The 25,217-nt window shown below is 46.4% G+C and overlaps 1 protein-coding gene across 1 annotated transcript in view; it reads left to right on the top strand.

The window, feature by feature from the left end:
- LOC108570986 (rho GTPase-activating protein 20-like) overlaps positions 1-24,960 on the top strand; it is a 100,891-nt gene extending 75,931 nt beyond the window's left edge. The window contains 8 exon segments of the mRNA XM_017932935.1: positions 18,332-18,520; positions 20,792-20,947; positions 21,082-21,299; positions 21,505-21,631; positions 22,276-22,937; positions 23,018-23,316; positions 23,439-24,060; positions 24,062-24,960. Coding sequence (XP_017788424.1) covers positions 18,332-18,520; positions 20,792-20,947; positions 21,082-21,299; positions 21,505-21,631; positions 22,276-22,937; positions 23,018-23,316; positions 23,439-24,060; positions 24,062-24,569 — 2,781 coding nt within the window. The 3' untranslated portion in view covers positions 24,570-24,960.
- The last annotated feature ends 257 nt before the right edge of the window (positions 24,961-25,217 follow it).

Here is a 25,217-nt window from a genome sequence, read left to right as displayed (position 1 = left end):
TTTAATTGCCACTTAGAATTATTGTTATTCGCTACTTGTTCGGTGTGATTGTACGATGATAGATAGGGTGGCCAGTGAGAAGTGATGTGGTTCAAGTACTACAAGGGATACTACGACGTGCGTAAGCTGGAGTTGGAGCTGGTGAGTCGCATGGAATTTCCATTTAATCGCGAATTACTCGAAGAACGGGGAGATTTCCTTTACGTGTTGTATTAAACGAAGGTGGAAACTATTCGAAGAAGGTGCATATGTTGTATATACGTGTTGTATGCGTGTGTCTGTGTGTCGTAACGTGATTGAAATTCCACGCGGACTTTCGACTCCTAAACGCGGCAGTCCCATTACCGCGTTTATCGAAATTGTTTTTTGGAATTCCTCAGAGGCCAGGCTGCCACCACCGCGCCTCTTCTATCTCGACTGGCTCGCGATAACGAGTCTCTGGTGGAAGATGCTCGTCAACGAAGACGAGCTCGTTCCCCAGCAGAGCGTGAAATCAACAGTCTCTTCTATCTCGCGGGTCGCTGCTGCGGAAAACGGTTTTCTGTCCTCATTTTATTCACCACGCCGTGGAAATTTGTTGCGGATACTTTCGGTGGGAAAAGTTGAATCGTAATGGTCGATGTGTGTATTTTTGAAAAACGACAACGTCAATTCACTTCCGACAAATGGCTGCATTCCTGAGCGCTAAATTAGTCGGGTCGATAACGTCCTAAGCTGTCGGAAGAAGAACGTTTCAGCAAATCTGGACCAAAATTTTTTGCTCCGTTTTCACACAAACTTTGCATTAAGTCTGAACGTTCATTCGTATCAGAGATACCGTACAGAATGTTCCATTCTTTATACCCTAAAAATAGTGAACGAAATTTCAATTCGTCGACGATCAAACAGAATTGTCAAATACGTGAAAAATTCACGCAGTCTAACATCTTAAGCTGTCAGAAGAAGAGTGTTCAATCTTAGACTCTGTTCATACGTAGAATGAAGCAAATCTGGACGAAAATCCTTTGGTTCGATTTCAACTAAAACCACGCAAAATTGTTCTCTGAAACCTTCTTTCAACCTTCCATTCTTCAACCCTAAAAATGCTGAACGAATCTTCAGCTCATCGACGATCAAACAGAATTGTCAGAAATCCATTGCACGTCTTAAGCTGTCAGAACAAGAGTATTAGATATTACAGAACAGAGTTCGCAACTCTGTCATCGAATAAAGCAACTCAGGGCCAAAATCTCTCGATTCGAGTTCCAGTAACACCGCACAAAATTCGTCTCAGGAACGTTCATTTGCTTCAGAGACATAAAACGCTCCATTCGTTACACCCTGAAATGCCAAAGCAAGTTTACAACGTACGAACGATCCCCGCACCCCACCGATAACCATCGTAATACTCAAAATCGAGTGTTAGTATCCAAGGAGAGATTGCGAGACACAGCCGTGTAAAACGGTTGGAGAAGAAGGAAGAGGACGTCAGAGTCTCGTGAATGACGTGCACTGTCTCGTTCTCAGGCGCGTGCAAGCGACAATCTCCTTCTTCTTGGACTTGTTCCAGTCGTCCGGTTATTTCGATGCATTTCTTCGTCGGTTCCTCCTCTTCTCGTTCCTCGTCTTCGTCTGTTCCGTCGTTACCGTGCGCAGTCCGTGCCACGACGTCCCACTTGTAGCGTTCACCACGATGCCGCGTTTCTATTTTGGCGCCGTTTCTACCGGCTCTCTCTCTCTCTCTCTCTCTCTCCCCCCCTTCGTCTTCAATCCCGGGTATCCGGTTTCGAAATCAAAAAAACACACCCCCGTCTTGTCTGCCAGAACGGTGGAAGAACGATACATTTGCGCGGAACGAAGAGTGTCGACGACAGGTGGTGAAATTATCGTCGCCACCCCTCTTGTCGCGAGAAACGACGAGAGACAGAGGGAGAGAAGAAGAAGAAGAGGCTCTCTGGTTTTGTGTGTAGCTCTTCGCCTTCGTGAAAAATGTCTCCTCGTTGTAACGTTTTTCGCTCACTTTCAGCCCGTTTCTTTTCCTCTCTTTTTGTTCTCTTCTCCAACCAGGGAGAGAATATTCTTTAAACCGTGCTAAACATATCTGAGCGTCGCGATGACTCGTCCCAGTCCTGTGGATGCTATTCGGATTATTGGGCTGTTTCTTTCTGCTAAATTTAACGCTTCCAATGGTGCCTTTAGATTTTTCATGGCGATTCTTTGTGGCGATTTTTCCATCGAATCTTCCATTTCGAGTGAAAGAAATATTTGTAGAATATCTTGCCTTTCGAAAGTTTCAAGATCTAGATATTTGGATTTTTTTAATTTCGCGCCTCTTCGTGGCGATTTATTACCAAATCTCTTCCATTTCGAGTGAAAGAAATATTCGAAAAATTTCTTGCCCCTCGAAAATTTAAGGTTCTAGATATTTGTGTTTTTGAAGATTCGCGCCTCTTCGTGGCGATTTTTCGCCAAGTCTTCCATTCCGAGAGAGAGAAATATTTCTAAAATATCTTTCCCCTCGAAAATTCAAAGATTCCTATACTAAAAAAAGAACTGCAGGGAGATACGATGCTATCTTCCCGTCCCATTCGTTACCGCGAACTGTCATCATCGTTCCACGAATATTCCAGCTGTCGAACGGGATAGATAAGAAGCTCGAGCGTGCCAAGGATTTCTACGTCAGCGAGATAAGCCGTGAAATCTGAGCATAAACAGCCGCGTAACGACTTAGGGGTAGGTAACTTCGGTCTCCACGACGTCGAGAGTATCTTCACCGATAATCTTGCAATTCTACTCAGTCTTGGACCACCCATCGTGCCGATCGATCGATCTCAATTCGATATATCAAAAGTTACACATCGAAGCTACACTCCAGATAGATCGTTCTAATATTCAAAATCCCAAGAACCTTCCCAAGAAATTGCTACAGCCTTAAATCGTCGAATCTCGAAGAAGTAAGAGAAGAAAAGATGGAAGAAGCGGGGCAGTGGCGCCAAGCGATTACGCAGAATTTCTTCCAATTATGGCACAACTCGGGATGGTTTATTTCTGCGTGATTCATATGGAGTGACTTGGCGGGCACGGTTATAACGATCAGAGAGCCCTGTGCATATTCCCGTGTCGGCAAATATAAAGCGGGCGATTTGGCGCCTGGTCAAGAGACAGTCTGCGAATGTCCGAGGAGAGGGATATTCTCGATTCCGTGAAGAAGGGGTCCCGACCAGCGAGACAGCCCGATAGGCGCGTTTCAAGTTATTTTGAAAACTGGGCTGGTGCATTGACCGTATGCTGACTGGGATCCGCGCGCACACACTGTCTGCCGGCTGTCTTTTCGCGTGCTTCCCGGGAATCCACCGTCTACACCTGCCGTAACCCTCTGAGCCTACCTTAACGTCGCTGTCCCACTCTTATCGCTCTTACCGGCACGCCTTTATCGCCATTTTTACCCAATTGGACTTCGTCACTGATGACGCGATGCTTTCGATGCATTTTCAAGTTCAATTCACTGTTTTTATAGAGGATCTTTAATTTGCGAATAAAGATTGACTCAATCGACTGCAGAGAAAAAAAACGTTTATTGATATAAATGTAATACAAAACAACGGAGGCGAAAACCCGAGTGAAAAACAGGTGCTCGGTTCGGGGTTGTCGCACGACTGCTTAAAATGCGGAGAAGCATTTGTTATATACTTGGATCGGTACCACGGTCAGCGGACCCGTGGCTTTTATGGCCCGGCCTGGGTGGCGAAAACCCGAGTGAAAAACAGGTACTCGGTTCGGGGTTGTCGCACGACTGCTTAAAATGCGGAGAAGCATTTTTTATATACTTGGATCGGTACCACGGTCAGCGGACCCGTGGCTTTTATGGCCCGGCCTGGGCCTACGTCAAGGAGAGATCTATTCTCAATAGGTTTGTCTTCAGATTGGGCGCAATTGTAGGTAGCCATTTTGGTATTATAGGTTTGATACTATGTAGGAGTGAGCTTTGGCTTGGCATTCTTCTCGAAGGTTTCATCCTTTCGCGATCAGCTTCGTTTTTTCCAGAATTTGTTATTTATCTATCGATCGCCGATTCTGTAGAGCTAATTAAAGAGAGATCATTTTTGCTTGATTACTCAAGTGAGAGATTTTCCACTGGTCACGGAAGAGTTCTACTCGACATATTCCACGCAGAGTCTTTCGAAACTCGCATGGAGCCATTACAGAAAAATTGAAGATCGAAGAATGTCTGTTACCAACGTCCCGGAGATTCTTTCCAAGGTCTGGGTCTTCAACTTGTCGAAAAGTAGGCCAAGTTCAGAGCACAGTAGTCCACGTTAGGTCGAAAGAATTACGGCGCCAGACATTTGTAGGCGGGGTTCGTTGCTCCATTATACTCGAGAAGTTTTCCACGTCGTTTCGTTTACCTCCTGGACAGATAGAGGAAGTGCTGCAGATCGTGGTCATATACGCGTCTCGTCTCACCCGGGCTTCCTACGATGACTAAGGGCCATTCTCCTTGGCCGGACGTCGACAAGGTCGTTGTCACGACCCTTCGCGCGCTTTATACGAGCCCTCTTAAAGGATGTCAAAAGTATGCTCGTTAAAGGCGCCAGTCACTCGATTGATGCGATTCCTGTGGTTGTGCGTGTTTATCTCGCCGCGTTACGCAGCTGCCGGTCCTTCTTCTCCGTACGTGAGACGTCGTAAACGTCTTCTAACGCGAGGAATCCTCGAGCTTGGCGTGCGGGATATTCGTCAATGAGCGTGTGAAGCGTTTAAAACAGTGGAAAAATGGTTATCCGTTGCTGAAGAGAGATAGAAGAGAGATTCTGCCTCGAGAAACGGGATATAAATTACAGAATTTTTCGCGATATTTTGAAATACGTCTTCTGCATTAAGATACAAAAGGAATCGCGGAGAAATATAGCGAGGTCAAGTGTGAAAGTTTGCGTGTTCGTTGATATGGAAAGAAAACTGAGAAGATAGGGGTTGGAAAGTTCACCAAAGTCCTACTTAACGCTTTAATTTACGACCTCGCTATATTTCTTCCACCGACTGTACATAATTCTCGCAAGAGTCATCCTGGTTAAGTTTCAAGCAAATTGTCAGCAGAAGAGGCTAATCGAGGGAACAGTTATCGTTGACTCGGTGAATTTTCAAGGCGACACCACGAGCACCAGCACCACCACCGTCATCAGCAGCTAGAATCTCTAGCAACGACGTCGTCGTGACACGGCGAATGGTAATCCGCGCGAAATTCGATCCCCCTGGCCGATTAGAAGCGTCCTCGGTCGCTCTATTTCTCCGCATCGCGACTAATTTCCACGTAGATCGAAGCAGTTTCGTTTATCAAGCCCGCACCTGTTCGTGACGAATGAGGAATCGTTCCTGGAGCCGCGCGCCAGCCAGCCAGCCAGCCAGCAACAGGAAGAGCTCTCGACGACGACGACGACGATGAAGAAGAGGAGAAGAAGGAAGAGGAAGAAAAGGAGCTGGAGGAATAAGAGAAAAGGGAGCGTAGACTAGCTAGAGAGTAGCTTCTTCTCTTTCTTCCTCTTGCCTCGTATGTACATTTCCTGGTAAGGGTCTCTTGGCGGTCTTCAAAGCCGTCGCCGAGAGTAGTCAGAAGCGGTGCTCGTTTCTTGAAATAGGAAGAGACCAAGAACGCAAGAATTTCCGCGTCTCTCGCTCCACTCCCTTCTTTCCGAATCACCTAGAATATCTCTTCTTCTTTTTTTCCTTCTTCTTCTTCTTCCTTATCTAAAGAGGTTCCTCGATCGCGAAAGAAGTTGTTGGAAGTTTTAGAGGATCCCGGGCTATTACGCGTGAAATTTACACCTGTGTGTACCGAACGATAGTTTCGTCGAAATACGACCTTGCTACCTTGGTTGAACGCGTTGGAAATTTGCATAAATGCGTTCTGTCGATGTTGTGGTACGAAGAGAGAGAAAGAGAGCGAGAGAGCAGGGAAAAAAAAGGCGAGAAGGAAGGAGGGACCTTTAAATTTCGGTCCAATTTCGCTCGGTCCCGAAAACAGCAGACTGGTTTCTGAATAGGTGTTGTACGTTCTTTTCTCCCTCTTTCTGCTAGAATATTGCACGCGCGAATAATTTGCGCCGAAGACCCAACGAGAATTAAATCGTACGTTATACTATAATTATACATTGTATCGTTGCTACCTGCCGCGGGCCACTGAGGTCGATTTACGGGCTCTAAAATGGAGCAAAAGAAGGACGGGCAAGATCATCGTACAGCCTCGGTTGGCGATCTATTTTTACGGGAACGATTCTATCGACTCAGACTTTGGCCTCTTCGTGCCTCTGAACACCTCTTCTTACACACTTTTTCTCTTATTATTCATACGTGTATAGTTTGGGGAGAAAGTTGAGCGAGATATATATATATCAGCTGTCTCTCTTTCTTATCTTTAAGCAGAAGCGCGTCGACCTCTTTGTCAATGCTCGATAAAGCTAATTTTTACCGAGGCGGCGACAATCAGTACTCGAAAAAGAGCATTCCTCCTTCTCTCCCGACAGCTATCGTTATCGTTATTATCGTACACCGCTCGAGACAAGTCCAGCTCTAAATTCATTATTCACTAACCCCTTAAGTACACTCCACTCCTTTTGAAGTACGCACTTAGGGGTGTTCGAGTAAAAGGAATAACACCAGACGCCACTTGCTTTCTCACGTATAGCTCTATTAATCTCTGCCAGTTGGACACCGAACAATTTCTCAAGTTCTTTTCACCAAACTCGATAGTTGAATGTTGTTGGACACCTAAAAGAGATTTCACCCCAAGTATACACGGGTATATATACACACTATTTATAATTCTCGAGTATTTTCGCCTGAGCAATTTTATTTATTCACATTGCAGCCGTTATTTTGGACAGTTTTATTTGGAGAATTGACGAAAGAAGAAGAAGGGAAAAGAAATTTCTCCTTATTATACCTCGAACCTTGCCCCAAATAGTCTTATTGGCCAGTGGGGGGCGCGTGCACGCATCTCACACTCGCAACATCCTCTCCTCCCCTGGGATACACGTTGCTGGTAATGGTTCCTCGTGGCCCGATGCTGGTGGTGGTTAACTACCATGTTTCAAGGACACCCACCTGCCCCTCCTCTCTTCTTCCCTGTCGTCGTTCGGTTCGCTATCGCGAATCTGCACCGTGAAACTTCTGACTTCACTCCGGCCGATCTCTTCGTCTCTCTCTTCATCCTCTCTTCAAGCTCCTGCCGGCGATTTTTTCCCTGCCTCCTCGCAGATTCTCGCGATCCCAATAGCTAATTGCACGATTTTTCATCGGACCCCGGCTCTCCCCCTCGCTCTCTCTCTCTCTTTCGCGAGGAGAGGTGAAAAATGACGGCGACGTCGCTGTACTCTTCGATGGTGGTTGTCGATTAAACGGCATCTTTACGACGGGAACGTTAACACGCCACGAATTTATTCGTGGCGCCGCGATAACGAATCTCCACGGTGAGATGTTCGATCGACAGGGATTCATAAACAGGCTTATTTATACCGAAGCGGGGGGGATGGGGATTATTTATACACGGGGAGAAGAGGCTCGTGGATCTTACGAGGAGGAATTCGAAGCAACGACTCCGCGTGAATTTCCGCGCCAAGATACTCTTCGTGGGCGGTAGTATACTGGGACATATGCCAAGATAATCGTGAATATCATTTTCTCTTCTCTCGCTCTCTCGAACAGTGACGTCAAAGATCTCGATGTCACTCTAGAGAGTTCGTCGAAGGGAGAAACTTGCAACGTTACGAAATTTTCGGTAATTTTCTCTGTGTGTGTGTGTGTGGTTGTCGATCGTAGTTCAGTTTCGTACTGGAAGATGTACAGACATAGATCACTAGATCTTACGATCTCGAGAAATTCCACGGTGCACGAATGAGCACGTGCAGCGAGTCTGTTTCTCCCCTCTATTCCCCTCTAATAGCAGTGCCATTGTAGTGGAAAAACGAGTCGTGGCACTCCCATTCACCAAATTCCTTCCTTTCATCGGCACCGATTCTCCTTGGCCGACGACACGACTTTTCGATTCCCCTTCCTCTACCTTTTATCGTTCCACTTGCTTCGTTTCTTTCTTTTTTTTTTTTAGGGTTCGCCTTACCCCTTTTACTTTTTCTTCCATGTGACCATTTGGGTAGCTGCAATTTTTACGGAACGAGATTTCAGCGTTCCTCCATTTTTCAAATTGCAAGAAATGTTGAAAGTCGGCTACGATGTTTCACGAGTCGACGTATCTGCGAGATCGTTGGAATTGTCGGACCTAAGATACTCTTCCCTCCGGTCGAAACGCGGCGAAGAGAAAGCACGCGACGACGCTCGTGTCTCGACAATGTTATCGTTGTTGCGCCGTTAACGTGTACATCGCAGGCGGTTGTCTCTGCCCTCGGCCCGTTAACCCACAACCTATCCGCTTCGTCATCTGTCCGGTGAACGCGTGCGGGCGCGTGTCCCGGCGACTTTCGTTGTTCGAGGTCGAAAAATGGTCTACACAGGTGAACGCTGCTGCGTCGAGAGGAGAACGATGCACGCGCATGTAACGCCAGGTAAACGACTTCCACCGGCGTCTTCTAGCCTCTGGTTAACGGTATACGTTGTGCCTAATACGAGTCTCTCCTCCTGTCTTACCAGCCGGGGATTAAGCCTGGATCTCTCCCTTCCGCCGTCGGTTCACGATCGATCTTGTATCCTCGAACAAATTGTGACGTCCGACATGTTCCTCCCGACGAAGAGTTATTTCAGCTTGGCTGTGGACCTTTGGAAAATCTCTTCCACTTGGTTTCTTCCTTGGGAAGAAAATCGTGTTAGGTTTAGCCCTTTCGCTGGGCTAAAATTTGGTCGTAAGATTGAGACAAACGTTGTTCTCAAATTTAACCCCTTCGCTACTGTAGGATCGAGACAGATTTGTTCTCTACGTACTGTGAGTGACCATTTTTACTCTGTTCGTAAAGAAAGGGTTAATATACGAATGTAACAGACTTTACGAGCTTCGCGATAAGTTTTGGAAGAAGAATTTCCATCAGGCGAGAGGGAACAGGTATTCTTAGACTCTCGGAAGGATTGAAGCGGCAAGAATTCAGCGATGAACCGATAAACCTCATAACGACATAATATTTCACTCAACGAGCGACAGAAGTGTTCGCCGGAGTGAAGCTTTCAAGCTGAGACCGTGTTCAGGTTGACAGATCGGGAAAGATCGGCAAGTTGCACGTCGCGGGATACCCAAGTAGTGTCATCTAAACGTTGCAGAGTGTACATTGTCACGTTAAAAGAACGAGCACAGAGTGAAACGCTGTTGCGAGTAAGAGCGAAGATCGCGAGAGGATAGAAAAGCGGCGTTGTGTGCGGCTGTAGAGGCACGTTCAGGCTATCGGAATTCCGTCATCGAGGTGAACGGAATGAGATTCCTCGAGTCGTGGCTGGAATACCTTTGCCAGTGGTTATTACGAAGTGCCGCTAAATAGCGAAGGTGTGTACGTGTAGGCGCAGAGGCGTAGAATCGCGGTCCTCCGCCTGCTATAAATCTTAGCCATAAATCGTTTCCTGGTTCGCGGGTAACTTGGACTTTATCGAAATTACACTCATTTTACTTTTCCTTCTCCTCTCTAATAATCGGTAGCGCTAGGCGAGTAACAATGGGATCCCCTCGTTACCGTTGTACATTATCTCCGAGGAAAATAAGTTTCGTTTGAAGAGAGAATAGAAGAGAGGAGAAGAAGACAACCCGATGATTTCTCGTCGGAGGGAACTTTCGTCATAGCCTCGTCGACGAAAGTATGCAATTACGTGTCACAATCACGTTGCAAGAGGAGAAAGTACCGTACAACGAGCTTGTCTCGGGAGAGAAAGAGAGAGAGAGAGGAGTCGAAAACACGCCCTACGCCACTGACCGCGAGTTAGAGTACGCGACAAACCTGGAATCTAAGCCAAGGCTTGGCTGGCACTGCCTTCGCCGCTGCCTCCAACAGTATTACTATTATACAGAGAGAGAACTGTATCCCCGTGCCCGCCCTGCCATCGCGTGCGCCTAATGAATGAACATCGTGCCCCTGCTAGATTTTTATGCGGCTTCCATTACTGGAATCGCTTCATTTCCACCTTAGGGAAGACTAGACTACGCGGTCTTGCCTGCCTTTTCTTACGTTTTATTACACATTAAATAAAAAATAAAAGAAAATAAAAAAACACATTTCGAGTGTGAGATAACACGAAAAAAACACTCTGTTTTACGATTTTGCGTAACGTTTTAATGTTTCGATATAAAGTATTGCAGAGTATCTGTTCAATTTATATATATATATTTTGCGAAAGAACTCGACTGCTTTATAGTCGAGCTTACTGGGATATCTTTTCGCGATAAATAACACCGGCAAATCGTCACTTAGCATTCATTGTTTCTCTTGGACGACGACCAGCTTTCACGATCTTCTCCTCCACCTACGTAAACGTTCTTTTGCTTTAAAGGTTCAAAGCTACCGACTGCGAAGTATTCGTTTGGAAAACGAGCAGAGTTGGACGAAAGAGATGGACCCTGCTAGGGTGAAAAGTGGATATCGAGCGGGCTAATTCGACGGCGGCAACGAGTTGGTCGCGTCTCGCCTGTGCCGGCGTTGAACTCTCCAGAGATTCTTCACCGCGCGTTACACGCGAACGGCGAAAGGCGAACGTGGGCAGAGGAGCGCGAACCTTGTCGTGGAATTATCGTCGCTTGCGGATAGCCGTGAGTTTCGTAATCCTGCTCTCGGTAGTCGGCGTGTGTGTATATCCACCGTGTTCCTCGTCCGTTAGGCTCGTTTCAATGGATCGGTGACCGGAGGAACAGGTTCACCGCGCGCCAGGCTATCCTCGAACTTTCCTTCGAAGAAATCGACGCGTGACGTCTCGAGACCCTCGGGGGTGTTTGTCTTACGTGTACGCGAATCTTCACGTGTTTGACGAAATCTCGAGTCTCTTAAGACCCGGTAAAAGACGGAGACCGTAGTATTCTCGGCGAAAAATCGTCGGTGTTGTAAGTGTGCTCGATGGAAGTTAACTGAATTCCAAAAGAGGTGTGCAAATAATTTCAGTTTCATTCTATCTATAAAATTTCTTAAAGACGGTCGACTTGATTTCTTCCAAAATGAGGTCAGTTTTAAAAAGAGCCAATTTTGGGCCGATTTGACTCGTCTGTATAGCTCGCTAGCTATTTCAAATTTCTATCTACCGTGGAATATTTCCAAAAATATGGCGACTAGAAATTTTTCAACAAATCTCTACACATCTTCCTGCTTCTCCCGTGGAATAATATTTGCAACAATACGCGCAGGTTAATCAACGTCAGACGGTGTTTCCTAAAGATGGTCGACTACGATTTTCGCGATAGCACATATTCTTAACTAACCGCTGCTGTATCGAGCCCGCGGAATTATTGTCCATACTGGATACGCGGCGTGTTTCGTAATCCCCGTCGGTAGTCGACGTATATCCTCGCGTTTCTTGCAACGTGCCTCTCGGTACGTGCACGCTTATGCACGCCTATATATCGTACGTAATGCACGTTGCATTCCTCGACATTCGTACGCGCGTTATGCATTCCGCGTGGATTTGACCTCGATGCCGTGTTATTAATGCCCATTACGTTATATAAACGAACCGACAGCGATCGTCTCGCGTGGTGGCAAGCGAGAGAGGAGAAACGATCTCGAGAAGGAACAGAAAATTCTGCCTCTCTTTTCCTCTCCCGTTGAAACGTACCTCGTTCCTTCGGCGGTGGAATCGCTCGAGAGAGAAGGAGAAAGAGTCTTTATTAATCGAGCATGAGATCGGTGTACGAATGGCGGACAAAGATTTGTTTCTGTTGATATCGATTCACCGCGAATGTAAATCTAACGTCACGGCCCGCGTAAATCACCGCCGGAGGAAGCGGATTTTGTAACTTTTCGAGACAGGTGTTCTCCGTTGCGTCAGTCAGCGGCAATTTGTCCACGACGTGCGTGTACACGCTCTTGTAATATCGTCGGATGGAAGAAGTTTTACTGCTGCCTCTCGGGGGCCTTTCATTCCCCTGTTCCTCGTAGTTGCCGCAATCCGAACGAAAATTCTACCGTCCAAGTATTCGCATTCTCTCTCTCTCTCTCTCGAAGAGAACGCATCGTCGACGTATATACACGCGATGCACGCTTTTCTTCCGTTTATTTTGTACCAGAGAAAAGTGTAGTAGAGGTACGCTATGCAGGCTTAAGAAGAAGCGAAGGAAAAAAGGAGGAAGCCAGAGAGAGAGAGAGAAAGATACGATCGCGACGATAAATAACCGAGTAAAGAGGTTACGAGTTCACATCGGGATCACGTGTAGCGAGAATAAGAGAGCTCTAGAAATCTTATTGAACATGAAAAAAAAAACACTCGTTATCTTGAACGACCCTAAGAAAACACGATAAAGATCGACTCTTCCTACTTACTTTTACACAGACGTTGAACCGCGAATTTCACCCGGTAAAATGGCGAATAAGTGAGCTTAGAAATCAGGCTGACCGTCTGTTCCGAGGATTCTCATTAACCCTTTTCAACAATTTCTTGCTTATCTGTACGATCGTCAGGTCTGTAATGGATACTAAATTGAGGTCAATTTTTCTTGGAATACTTTAATGGGACGTGTACGTCACGAAAGGGTTAAACGTCGAAAAACCTGCGTATTATCTCGATTGACCCGAGAGAACGCGACAAAGATGGAAGGTTTCTGCGTGCGTTACACAGACATTGACCCGCGAATTTCTCCGTTACAGCCTCTCTCGTTGGCGATTCTCGGCCGGAGAGATGTCGCGTTAATCAGAGAGGTCAGCAAGCGGAGTAACCGGCAATCGAGACATCGAGCGTTGCGGTTCTGGACAGCGGCAGAGGCGTGTAAACAGTCCGTCAAGAAATAGCTCGAACGCCTGGAGTCGCGAGGTCGAGAACGCTCGGAGCGTGGCTAACGGTAGATACGTTTAGGTATTACGCTTCCAGATACATCGGTTTTGTTAACGTTGTGTATACCGTATCGGTGCGTATTTCTAGGCAATCGAGTTGATGCATGCATTCGCGGACGTATCGATGGAGAGAGAGGAGGCGCGCGACCTTTCTCTCCTCCATTCACCGCGTTCGAACAATTTCCAGCCGCGAGCACGTTCGCGCTGACTAATTAAATGATTGATCGCGCCGCGTGGAGCAAATTATCGTGTGCTGGCCGCCGGCCCTCGTCGGCTCCACCGTAACTTTTTTACATCGTATGGTATGCGTGCACAGGGTGAACGAAAATTTTCAGAGCTGGGAGTTTGTCGAATTCGAGTTTTGGGATGATTCTTTCAGCCTTTTTAGCTGGGGCAGACGAGGTAAGTCGTCATTGGTTCATCGATACTTGGAAGAAAATAGTTTATTTTCCGATTCGACGTTTATGCTTCGATTCTTTAACCCTTTCGCTGCTGTTGGCGCTTTGAAAATTTTCGCGCACTGTGCTGTTCTTCAAATTCAATCCTTCGAGTGCTCGCACTTTAACTTGCTAATGGAAATTTGAAAATGATAAATTTTTAAAATTTTTAATCCTTTGAGCACTCTCACTTTAACTTAATAACAGAAATTTCAAAATGACAAATTTGACAAATTTTCAGACGCCAAAACGAGAGATTTTGCCGATAACCTGCCGCAGCGAAAGGGTTGACTCTTTATGGCTCGTTACCGCGTCTCACACCGTGCGCCAACTGATCCTCCAATAAGTGCAATTTTACTTTAGTAAAGTTGAGAAAGATGTGATACTTACTGCTGCAATTTGGTTAACGGATTATCTAATACAATTTCTATTTCTATTTCGCGACTCCACCGGGAGAAATATCATTTCTACGATTTCTTCACCGTGTACCTACGTATCACCCGAGCGTTAAGTAAAAGCGACAGAAGTTCCTCTCGGACAAGGTTGTGCAAAGCATTGGAGAATAATACGCGGAATCGGATTTCTACGCCTCGAGCCAGAAAGTTCGATATACGAGCCTGTGGCTTCGCTGAAAATAGAAAAGAACGTCTTCTACCTGGATGCACGATTGCTATGCTAATTAGCAATAATTTAGCCCGTCATATCCGGGATTATCTAGCGTCGCCAAAAATCCTCTCTCGCAATCCGGAACGAATTTTTTCTCACTCCCTCCCTTCTTTTTTCTCGCTTTCTTTACGAACAGCGAGAGAATCTTCAGGACATGTCGCTCCTTTGTACCCTCTCTGCTTAATATGCGAGAAAGGACGCTTAGGTTCGCCGTGCTGCATCAACAAGCAGGCTGGTGTGCGTGGTCGGGACACCTACCCCTCGGGAAACCACCCTGGAAGAAGGAATCTCGTCGTTGGTTACTATGAGTTAGGCTCTTCCTTTCGAGGGATTTAGGAGAAATCCTTTTGAACTGGAGAGCACTCGAGCCTCCGTAGTATTTATTTCGCTGATCTCGAGACGCGATTGGGACCGGTGCTCTTTGTGCCCCGAGACGAATCGAGGTTTTTTAGTCCTTTTTATTTTTAGAGAGGCTGACACGGTTTCTTTGAATCGCTTCTTCTTTTTTTTTTTTTTTTTTGTCCATAGGACGTGGAGGATTTTTGAATACGCGGGGATTAGGTCCAAGTGGGAAAATGATTTGATGAAACTTTTAGTGCGAGGTGTTAACCATGTACAGTGTTAATATTTTTCACCTCTGCGGTGGAATTTTTGAAAAGCGAGTTTTGCTTTGAAAAGAAAAAGGAAATTCTCTCGATCTTGATATCAACTGTGTACGTATACAGTAGCTAGGTATAGTCGATGGAAGAAATATAGAATGGAAATATCGAATATAGAGATGGAAAAGTTTTTAATATTTCTGAATTTATTTATTTCTATCTCCCACATTACTTTGCTTCACTTTAATAATATAAATAAACTATAATTTTGTATTTCAAAGTTCTCCAGCGAAGTGAAAGGGTTGGCACTCCGAGTTCCATTCTCTCTCCTTCAAATGTGTTACAAAATTCTAAAACTATAAAAAAATATAAAACAAACGATTCTTTTTCAGAGTTACTGAAAAATGAAGAATTACTTGTCACGAACACCGCAGTAGTAGAGATCTACCCGACGTATTCACGCTTGTCACAGGATACCTAATTTCCTCACTTTTTGCGGTGCATTAAAAAGAGAATTCAATTAGGCAGTTAGTATCCCCGTAACGGCCTGTGAGAAAAATGTCTGGGAACCGGAGTGTGTGTCACGTGTTCACCGTGTATCAGCCAGAAACAGCATACTCGTGCGGCCGTACCAGGTGTAGGTAATATACCGATCGAGGCAAAAAAAAAAAAAAAAAAAAAGAAAAGAGAAGGAAGGGTTAATCCAAAGAGAATGCAGAACGTCGCCGTCGTGAGCAAACAGAAAGCTGGTCCGAGTTTTCGTGGCTTCTATAGAGAAAAGTACAAGTGGCCTCGTGAAAACGTGGACAGACTCGTGACTTCGATAACGATTATCGAGCGGCGATCGAAGGTAGGAACGAGCGCGTTCCATGTTCGAGAGCTATTCCTAGGAATATAATCGACGTTGTGGCGGGTGAAAGTGTGCGAAAACGGGCCCAGAAACGGTGCCGGGGATAAGAATGCCGCGTAAAAGTACGTGTCCCTCGTGGAACAATGACGATGGGAAACGGAACGAAAGAGAAGGATCGAGGAGCAGGAGGGAGGATTGTGCGGTATCGAACGTGTACGTCGAAGAATTCCAATAGCGTTAAAACCGCGAAAATTACACTGTGAAAGAGAAAATGAAGACAATGAGGAACGTCGAAACGGGCAATTATCGCGAAACTGACGCCGGAGAAATGGGAGTGAGCGACGTCACGGTTCGATGATTGATTTAGCATGGGTCTTTGGTGTGCCAGCGATCGAGGATTTATTCGAGTATCGGACGATAGACGTGGAATTTTCTCTATCTTCGTGACGTTCGTAGATAATTAACGAATTTTTAATATTCCAAGCTGAGGTAATTGCAAAATTTGTTAAAATACGAAGGAAAGCAAAATTATTCTCACTTCTGAGTGTCGAGAATTTGTAAATTTTGAGAATTACGACGTTCTTAGATAATAAACGAATTTTTAATGTTCCAAGTTAACACTAGAACTACCAGCCCAATCAGAACGACCCATTAGCGACTTTCCAAAAGTGAAGTTTTATGTAAGTAAACCGTGATTGGAAAATTCGATTCATACCGATACAAATAGAAGCATACATGTAGAATATAAATTCGGAAAGTTACCAGCGATAATACTTACCAGTATTGAACATTCGCGTCTTTTCGAAAGGTGCTAATGGATCATCTTGACCCGGTCGGTAGTTCTGGTGTTAAGGTAATTGCAAAATTTGTTAAAATACGAAGGAAAGCAAAATTATTCTCGCTTCAGAGCGTCTAGAATTTGTAAATGTTGCTTAGAATGCAGAGCTTCGAGGGATCTAGAAATAGAATTCTCTTGAAGATGAAAGAACGAGATCCTCGACTTGGAAAGCAAAATTGCTCTCACTTCCGTAGATCGAACTTTCTCTAATTTCACAAATAAAAACGTATCCAACTCCACAACTGCCTAGCTCGTAGAATTTGAAGCTCCTCCGATTTCCATTTCCTCCTCGACGAAATTTCCTCGATCCCCGAGTATCCCCGGCGCGATTCAATTACCGGGTGAAAGCCGAGGCAAAGAAGCGAATCTCGAATCGCAACCGCACAGCTCAATCGATTAAGCGGCGTACAAGTCTCCCCCCGAAAAAAAAAACTTGGCTCTCCGACGATGTTCTATATATATTTGGTCACGGTGTCTAGTCATCTGCGCGTCGAAAATCACGTGAGAGGCGGTCAGGTGAATAAAAACGGTGACACACGAGCCAGCCTCCGCTCAGATCGGAGTGCTTACTTCCGGCGTGTCGATGATTCATGCCGCGCGAAATCGAGCTTGCTTCTCTCAGTCTGACAGCTTCGAACCAACCTCACTCTTCTTCTCCGCTCGTGTTTTATATTTGCCAAGTGTGCAAGTGTGTACGTTCGTGAGCGAATTTCACGATTAACAAACTCGTCGATTAATCGAGATGTTCGTCAAATACGTGGATGTGTTCGTGGACGAAGGCTACGTGTCCGATTCGATGAACGTAGGTATCGTGAGAGAGAAAAACTTCACTGAGACATAATAAACGGTGTGATCAGGATTAAATAAAGAGCGATACTCGTAGTGTAATTGAATGTGGAAACGTGTCTCGAGATCGTGCGATACCGGTGTGTGTTCGTTTATGATAATGACACGGCAATTGCTCAATCGTTGGCGATCGATCGCCGGATAAATCGACACCGGGGACAAATTTGGGCTCGTTAGCGGCTCGTTTTTTCTTGTTCGGCTACTCAACTAGGATTAACCGCGATTTGGCCGGCTTTCAATCGATCCGCTGATCGAATCACCTTTGTAGATCGATCACTGTAATACAGAATCCGATTCCTGGTTCAACCGAGGAAGAAGTGGTACACTTTCGTTACGAAACTGGTCGCGTGTGGGTGGTACGAGGGAACTGGTCGCATTTTAATTGAAAATTTCGAAGCACGTGAGACGTGCAACACGCGTAACCTTCGATATGCAAGATCGAAGGAATCGAGAAATTTCTAGAAAATTCGTACTGTGCACTCTTTTAATTAAGTGTATAAATTCGCGGAATTACAAGCTAGCCGCGATATTTCCGGCGATGTCTCACGGCGGATCGCTCAACAATGAAATCTCGCTGATTTATAAATCGTGCTCTCCTTTGGCACGAGTGGTCCTGGCCAAGTCGTGGGTGGTTAATTCGAAACAGAAGCGGAAATTCGAGCGGCTGATGCGAATTGTTCGTGCCTCCTAACAATTAAACAATGAATCACGTCTCTCTCTCGTAGACGAGTTAAGTTTAAGTTACCTTCCTCGAACGAAACTCTCTGTGGCGTGATTGAACGGCGAGTAGTCGCCGTGGCTCTGTGAAATTTACATAACTCGCCTCGATGTATCGCTCACGACGATTACACGGATCGTTCTGGCTGAGAAGAAACCATTGGATCGTTTTTCGCGCGTTACGACTCGCTAATTTCGTGCGTCGATCTTACAGGGAAACGAACGTTTCAGCCGCCACACGTTTCCCAGTGGTTTCCTTTTCCTACTTTCACAATCGCCGGGCTTACAACTTCGCATTATAGTAATTGCAGAGAGATTCCGCAAGGTGTTGCGCAAAAATCCGACGATCTACCAGTTAGATCGATCGAAGGACGAGAATGTTACACTCGGATTGTTCTATGATTTGTGTGAAATATTAAGGGGAAATTTGTTTGTCCGAAATGTTGCAGGTCCAGAGGCTGGCCGAATACGAGAGGTACCTGGGCCAGGAAGCAAGGAACCTAGTGGAGAACGGAAACGGAAGCGTCGGCAGCGGCGCCGTTCTCCAGCGCGGTCAGCTCGAAGGCGATCTCCATCGTATTCAAGAGCTCTTTCCTGGAGACAACCTCCGGCTACACGAACGAGATGTCCTCACCACGGTACTTGTTCATTTTATCGTGCTTTTATCAGTACTAGTTTCTCCCGGAAACGTTCTTTTTTTTTTTTTTTTACCATTCCACGGTTGTGTGCACTGTCTGTTCGTGAGTGTTGAGACAGCCAGTATGGTCTTGCATAAAGTACTATACTTCGTAATGATGTATCGGTAAAAATACGTTTGGTAGAAAATTCTCGATTTGTTCGTGTTACTCAATATGACGACACGATATTATGCAAGTAGTTACCATTATCGTGACTATTTTAATTTAGAGTAATTTTTTATTAACAAAGTTTTATTACACCAGTCTGGATATTGTTTATTCTTCTAATATTTGTGAACGTGAGTGTACATAGCAGCTTACGCGCTGCTTCCGGCTAGAAATATATCAGCTATGGCGTTCCAGCGATTCTCACGAGAATTTGCGCGAGCATTTTTCCTGGCATTCGTGGAAAGCAGTCGTTTACACGTCGTATACGGTATTTCCCACGCATCTCACAGAACACCATACCATGACAGTGTACGCCCTGCATCATTTGCATGAGCGACAGATGACGTCTCGTCGAAAAGAACGCGATGAGAGCGAGTAGGAAACGCGTGCTACACTTGTTCACTCAGTCGGTATAATTCGTGAAAGAAACATAGCTATGAGCCAAATTTAGGGTATTTATCCTCTCACATTTCTATCTAAACTCTGACCAATTTTCCGACCTTGCTACATTTCTTCCTTAAACTATACACAATTCGAGCCCTCGAAACATCAATTCTCACAGCTGAATGTTTCTTTTTTTCTTAATACCATTGCGACGATCAAAGACACACATACACATACAGAGTCGATACAAATTTCCATTCTCGTCAACGAATGACAACTCTTTGCCCCGTCGAGTCATCGTCCCACGTGCACCGCGATTTGCATACTTGGCGTAAAGAGTATTGTCAAGAGCAGGGATTACGGGGCATCGTAGAGAGATCACAGCACGTCCATCCATCGCCATAGGTGAACGCGTGCTCGCGTTTCTCAATGCTCCAACAGTCACCTTGCACACGCTACGCTTACTTAGCTACTCTCTCTCGCTCTCTGGGGAATGCTGATGGAACGCGCCTGGTTCCACGAATCGCGAGAAGAATCATCGCGAGTCACCATCTGGTTACCTTGATTTCTGCAACGTTCATTAACATACGATAATTCAACGGGGCTGTGTATTTATCACAGTACTCTCGGGAGTTCTCAGAGACTTGGAGACTAGAAACATCGTGGGACACCATCGATTTCGTAAGAGAAAAACAGAGAGAGAGAGGAGAAAAAATATGAAAAGACTTAGACGAATGACGGAGAGATTCGAAGGCAAGCTGTGTGCCGCCGTCAAAGCGATGTATGTTAATCAGTCTGTCCGTGGCCGTGTGTAATTTCGTGTTTCGTGGCGTCTTCTCGCTATATTTGGTGGGGTTATTTGTCAGCCGTAACTGTTCATCCGTCTCTCCGCGTCTCGACGTCACTGGACGCCTCCTATGGAATCCCTCGAACCGAGTTGCACCACGGAAACTGTACAGTCTCTCGTTCAACTTGCTGCTGAACATAATGAAAATATTAGAAAATTATACGTCGTTTTCTAATTAAACTATAAATATAACGACACGAAAGAGGAGAACGTCGAGAGAATTACGGTAACGCGAGAAAGTTGTTCATTTGGAGCGGCATACTTGGAAAGATTAAATTGACACGGCTGCCAGCGAAATTTTCGAGCGCAAGTTAGCCGATAGAGCGGGTGAAATAATGCTGTTAAGTCATCCGAAAGTTAATGCGGCTTGGCACGTTGGCGTCCGGTTATTAGCCGCCTGCTGCGCGGATGATAATAATTTATGTCCTAGATCCGAGCATCAAAATTGGTCATTACTTTGTGACCCTTTAGCGCCGCGCGCTTCGTAACTGGATAGAAACGGTGTGTGTGTGCGCCTTTCTCCACTCTACGATAATTTAACGCTAATCCCTTTAACACGAGGAGGGTGCCAGATACTCTCTACGTCGATATCCCTTCGATTCACCGATAATCGAGTCGGGTCCAGTGATATTTTCGTTCACGAATATAGATAATCTCGTTCGTGGTGTATACGACGAACCGGTTAATTGGCTAGTAGAGCGAGGTTGAAGTGGACGATGGAGGAATTTCGTGTGGCTGTTTGAAACCGTGGAATGGTATCGTCGCTGGATCCAAAGATAGCGATTCGTTTGTTATTGAGTGAAGAAACCACGGTACGGTCTGTTTCGTTTCAGAAAATGAAGAGTCTGATCCGTAAGAGGAACGGCGGTAATCCTGGAAGGCTTACGAGAGTGTTGTCGCAGAAGTCGTTGAACGTGTCCAGCAATTCCCCGGCACCGAAATCGCCGCCTAGGACGTTCCTCTTGGAGACTCCGGTACAGTTTACCACGGTAAGTGATAATCATTATTTCAACCCATTTATGTCACTTGAACAAAATGAAAAATAGGTCCTTAACGCGAAATTTGAGTAATCTGCGATTATTCGCTATACGAATTGTAAAGATCATCTCCTTCTTTCATTCAGGGTGTGCAATCTCAAGACAGACACCTCTTCCTCTTCTCCGACCTGCTGCTCATAGCAAAAGCCCGCAGCGGTGGTAACTTCAAGCTGAAGCAATCCGTAAGAATGAGCGAGCTATGGCTGACAGCTGGCCACATAGAGGATGTAGCTGAAACAAGTAAATCTCAAGAAACTAGCTTCGTCCTTGGTTGGCCCACTACGAACGTCGTGGCCACTTTTATGTATGTACTTCTTATTCCTACATTCTACCTCCGTTCAACCGTGTTACCTACCGCCTCCCGTAACAAACTACAATTTCACCAAAGACCACGGGGCCAGAGTATATTCTTTTAAAGGTGCAACATAAAACGGTGAACGTGAAAGTTGGAATGGAGTGTCGAATTTAATCGCGACGCATCACACGGAACGTTTATTCCTTTCTTCCAGGACCGCTGCAGCGAGGGATCTCTGGTGGGGACGTCTGACCGAACTCGTACGAGAGGAGAGTATGAAGGAGCCGCCGGACACGAACATTCAAGTCGTGTATCACGACAGTGACACGAACACGGAATACGTAAGTGCTGCACCGCACGCTTCTCTCCGCCAATATCCACGCTATATAACACGCTATACACCGAGCCCAAGAAGAAGAAGAGAGAAAGAGAGATACACGCGGTCACGCCTTCACGGTCCATTCTTCGCACATCCTCTCCCCACCCGATTTTACTCAGAGAGACCGTGGTGGTGTTCGATCGCTTGACCTTCCTGGAGGCATTCTTCTTCGAGATGCCCCTTTTATATCATTGACGTCAACGGCGAGTGGATCGGATTCAGGCTAAAAAGAGCCTCCTCTCGTTCGCCTATCTGAAGGCCTTTATCGACGCTCTCTTCTCGGTCCACTCTCGCGCGGTGTTCATTATCGACCGGCGCATTTAAATACCTCGCGCCGGCTCGACGCCGCTATTAAAGAAGACGCGAGCTGCCTTCCCCCTAGACGTTTGCCGGAAGCCAACATCCAGACGCGCGTCCTCTTCGCGCTCTCCTAATAACTATAATCGCGTGTGTGCACGCCTCGACTACACTGTCCTCTCTCTTTCTCTCTCTTAATCTGAATGTGTTTTGCGCATACGTTGCACGTGCGATTACCATACTCTCTCTCGAACGCTATCCTGTTATTCGTGTCGCGAGCTACATCCGCGTTGCTTCGTCTGCTTCCAGAGCAAGACTATTATGGTCGGGTCCGAGATGACGGCGGCTGCTTGCGTGAATTTGGCTACCAGACTGTTAGATCTGCAGGGACCTTTCCAATTGTGGGCTAGAACGTCCGCAGACGAGGCGCCGTATCCTCTGATCGGTCATGAAAGACCGTTTGCTGTTAAACTGTCCAATTTGAGACACACCTTGTCCGCGGAAGAGGGTTTCGACTTGGAGCATTGTAACAAGAGCGGTCACGACACGTGTCATTTCATCCTGAGGCCTGTGCCCAAGTCACCTGTGAAGAAGAACAAGTCGAAGATCACTGGTTTACTCAGGAGATCGCTCTCCTTGAATCCTAGCCTGTTCGGTGTGAATTTATCTAGGTTAGACGAGAACGGATTACCGAAACCTGTGTTGGTGATGCTGCAGCAACTGTTCGCCAAAGGACCGTTCACACAGGGCATCTTTCGAAAATCGGCGAACGTCAGAATCGTGAGGGAATTGAGAGACCAGATAGAATCCACGGGAGATCCTAGCTGCTTGGAGGATGCTCCTATCATAGCGGTGGCAGCTCTGCTTAAAGATTTTCTCAGATCTTTACCGGACCCACTGCTAACTTCCCACTTGTTCCCACTCTGGATGGACAGCTTGGACACGCCGAATCCTGTTCAGACAATCAAAAAGTGAGCAGAGAAGGAATATACATCTTCGTTGAACTGTTTCTTTGCAGAAGTGTTTGTTAACCGAACGTTCGTGGTTTCAGTATCCTAGATAGATTGCCTAAAGCGAATTACACCCTGCTGTCGCACTTGATCTGCGTTCTCCATCACGTGGCTCGACGGTCGAAGCACAACCTGATGTGCGCTAGTAATCTTGGCGTGTGCTGCGGGCCAAGTTTACTCTGGTCGCCTAATCCGTCGGTGAACCAGAGCAGGGCGATTCCTGCGTTAACAGAAATGCTGATTCGTCACTGCGAGGTCCTCTTTGGCGAGGGCGTGACGCAGCTTCTCGGGGAAGAGCGCAGCGACAGCGGAGCTGAAGAGAGCACCGATAGCCTTCACTGTGAGTATTCTTGCCTCGTCTCTTTCTCCTCGTTTCCTTCTGATGAATCGGTAATATATGGAGAACGTCTCTGTTCAATTGAAGTGTCTCGATAGTCCACTGAGGAATGTCTCTCGTTGCAGCAGGTGGGCTTTCCCTCGACAGCCTGGACCTGACGGAACCACCGCGAAAAGACCACATGTCTCTCTCGAGAGATTCCGGTCTGACCCTGTCGGACTGTCAGCTGTTCATTCCAGAGTCACCAGTGGGCTCCGAGGATTCCGCCGTGAACGCCTCGTCGTCTAGCTTCGACAAATCCCTGACCAAGGAGGAGAAGTCCACCAGTAAATCTTACATTCGCGTGTACGGCGGCTGGGAGGAGAGAATAAACGTGTACACGTCTAACAATCACCATACCAGCGCCGTGGATCATAGTTTCAGAGAAGAGAAGAACAACATAGGTTATCCAAATCCGAACTTCCAAAGGCAAGATTGGCTGAGGGCACAGCTGAAGAGGACACCGCGTACGAAACTCGACGAGCACGATCATCGTAAAGAGAGGTTCGACGAGAAGGATATATACGCCAGGGAGTATCTCAGGCAGGATTCGATGAAGGAGAACGTAGAGAATTGCAAGGACATCTACAGGAACTCGCAGCTGGACATATCGCGGGATCTTCGGTCGGAGTACGAGCGTGCCACGCAGCAGGACATCTGTACGGAACGGGTCTCGATTCACAATTCGGAGCAGGACCTTACCGGTGACCAACGAGTTCAAGAAGGTGAAGTCGGAGATGTATGTTAATCGCGAGTCACCGGTCTCGCAGAACGGTAGCTACCATTCGGGCAGCGATCTCTACGAGTTCAAGAAGGTGAAGAGCGAGATCTACGTGAACAAAGAGACGACGCGTACGGAACGATACGAGTCCGAGAGCAGTATCTATGGGAATAGGGATAGAACGAGCGAGATATACGGTTCGAGGGAGAGGAACGATTTGTACTCGTTCAAACAGGCGGAGGCGATCGATCTGTACGGCGACGAGGACGAGGAAGAGGAGAGAACGTGGCCAGATACACCGCCTCCGCTACCGCCGCGATTGAGGCATCTGCCACCGGTGCATATGAATCTCGAGGACAGGCACAAAGTGGCGGGAAGGTCAAGATCTCTTCCGCCACCGCCTCCGTATCGTCCGCCTCCTCAACCTCGCGCCTCCGTTACCACTAGACACCTGGGATATGGAAGATCTGTCGTCGACGACGAGAGCTACGTCTAACGCGGCCGCGAAAGTAGAGAGACCAGCCACGAACGCGTGTATATGTGTATGTGTATGTGTGCACCTCGAGAGAATCAAAGAAGCGAAAAGTCGCTGGTCGAGATCGTCACGGATGCACGTTTGGTGTATACTCGTGTATCCGTGTGTGGTTTCGTCACGACGACTGAAACTAGTCCAAAAAAATGGAACGATATCGGGGAACAATTAGCGATGTGTATTATATCTAATAATTACATTACGGTGGTTACATCGAGGGGAACTTCATCCGTTCGTTTCGTTTAATTCGTGTAAATCCACGGTAGGATCGGGAGAGTATAATTACAGCACTGCCTTCTTAACTGCGGCTTCCGTTATTCTCGCTCGCACGCTCGATGCTTCTCACTCTCTAACTTCGAATCCCATTCAGAAGGCGAGCGAGCCAGAGAAAGGAGAAACAGTCGGAAATTCATCTCCCTCGATTCGCAAACCGTCGCAGTTTAAGCGGGCACGGCTGTATATAATTAGAAACGTGTACGCGTAAGATAAAAAAACGAGAGTCACAAATATAAAAAAACCGCTATCGATTGTTGGCGATTCTTAGTGAATAGAATTTGACTGTTATACAGTGATTCAGGGTGCTTCCACGAGCCTTAATTGATAGGTTTTATT

Source organism: Habropoda laboriosa, unplaced genomic scaffold (genome assembly GCF_001263275.1).
Source record: "Habropoda laboriosa isolate 0110345459 unplaced genomic scaffold, ASM126327v1 scaffold15, whole genome shotgun sequence".
Lineage (NCBI taxonomy): Eukaryota > Metazoa > Arthropoda > Insecta > Hymenoptera > Apidae > Habropoda > Habropoda laboriosa.
The sequence above is the reverse complement of the archived record's forward strand: the minus strand, read 5'-3'. Positions and strand labels throughout refer to the sequence as shown.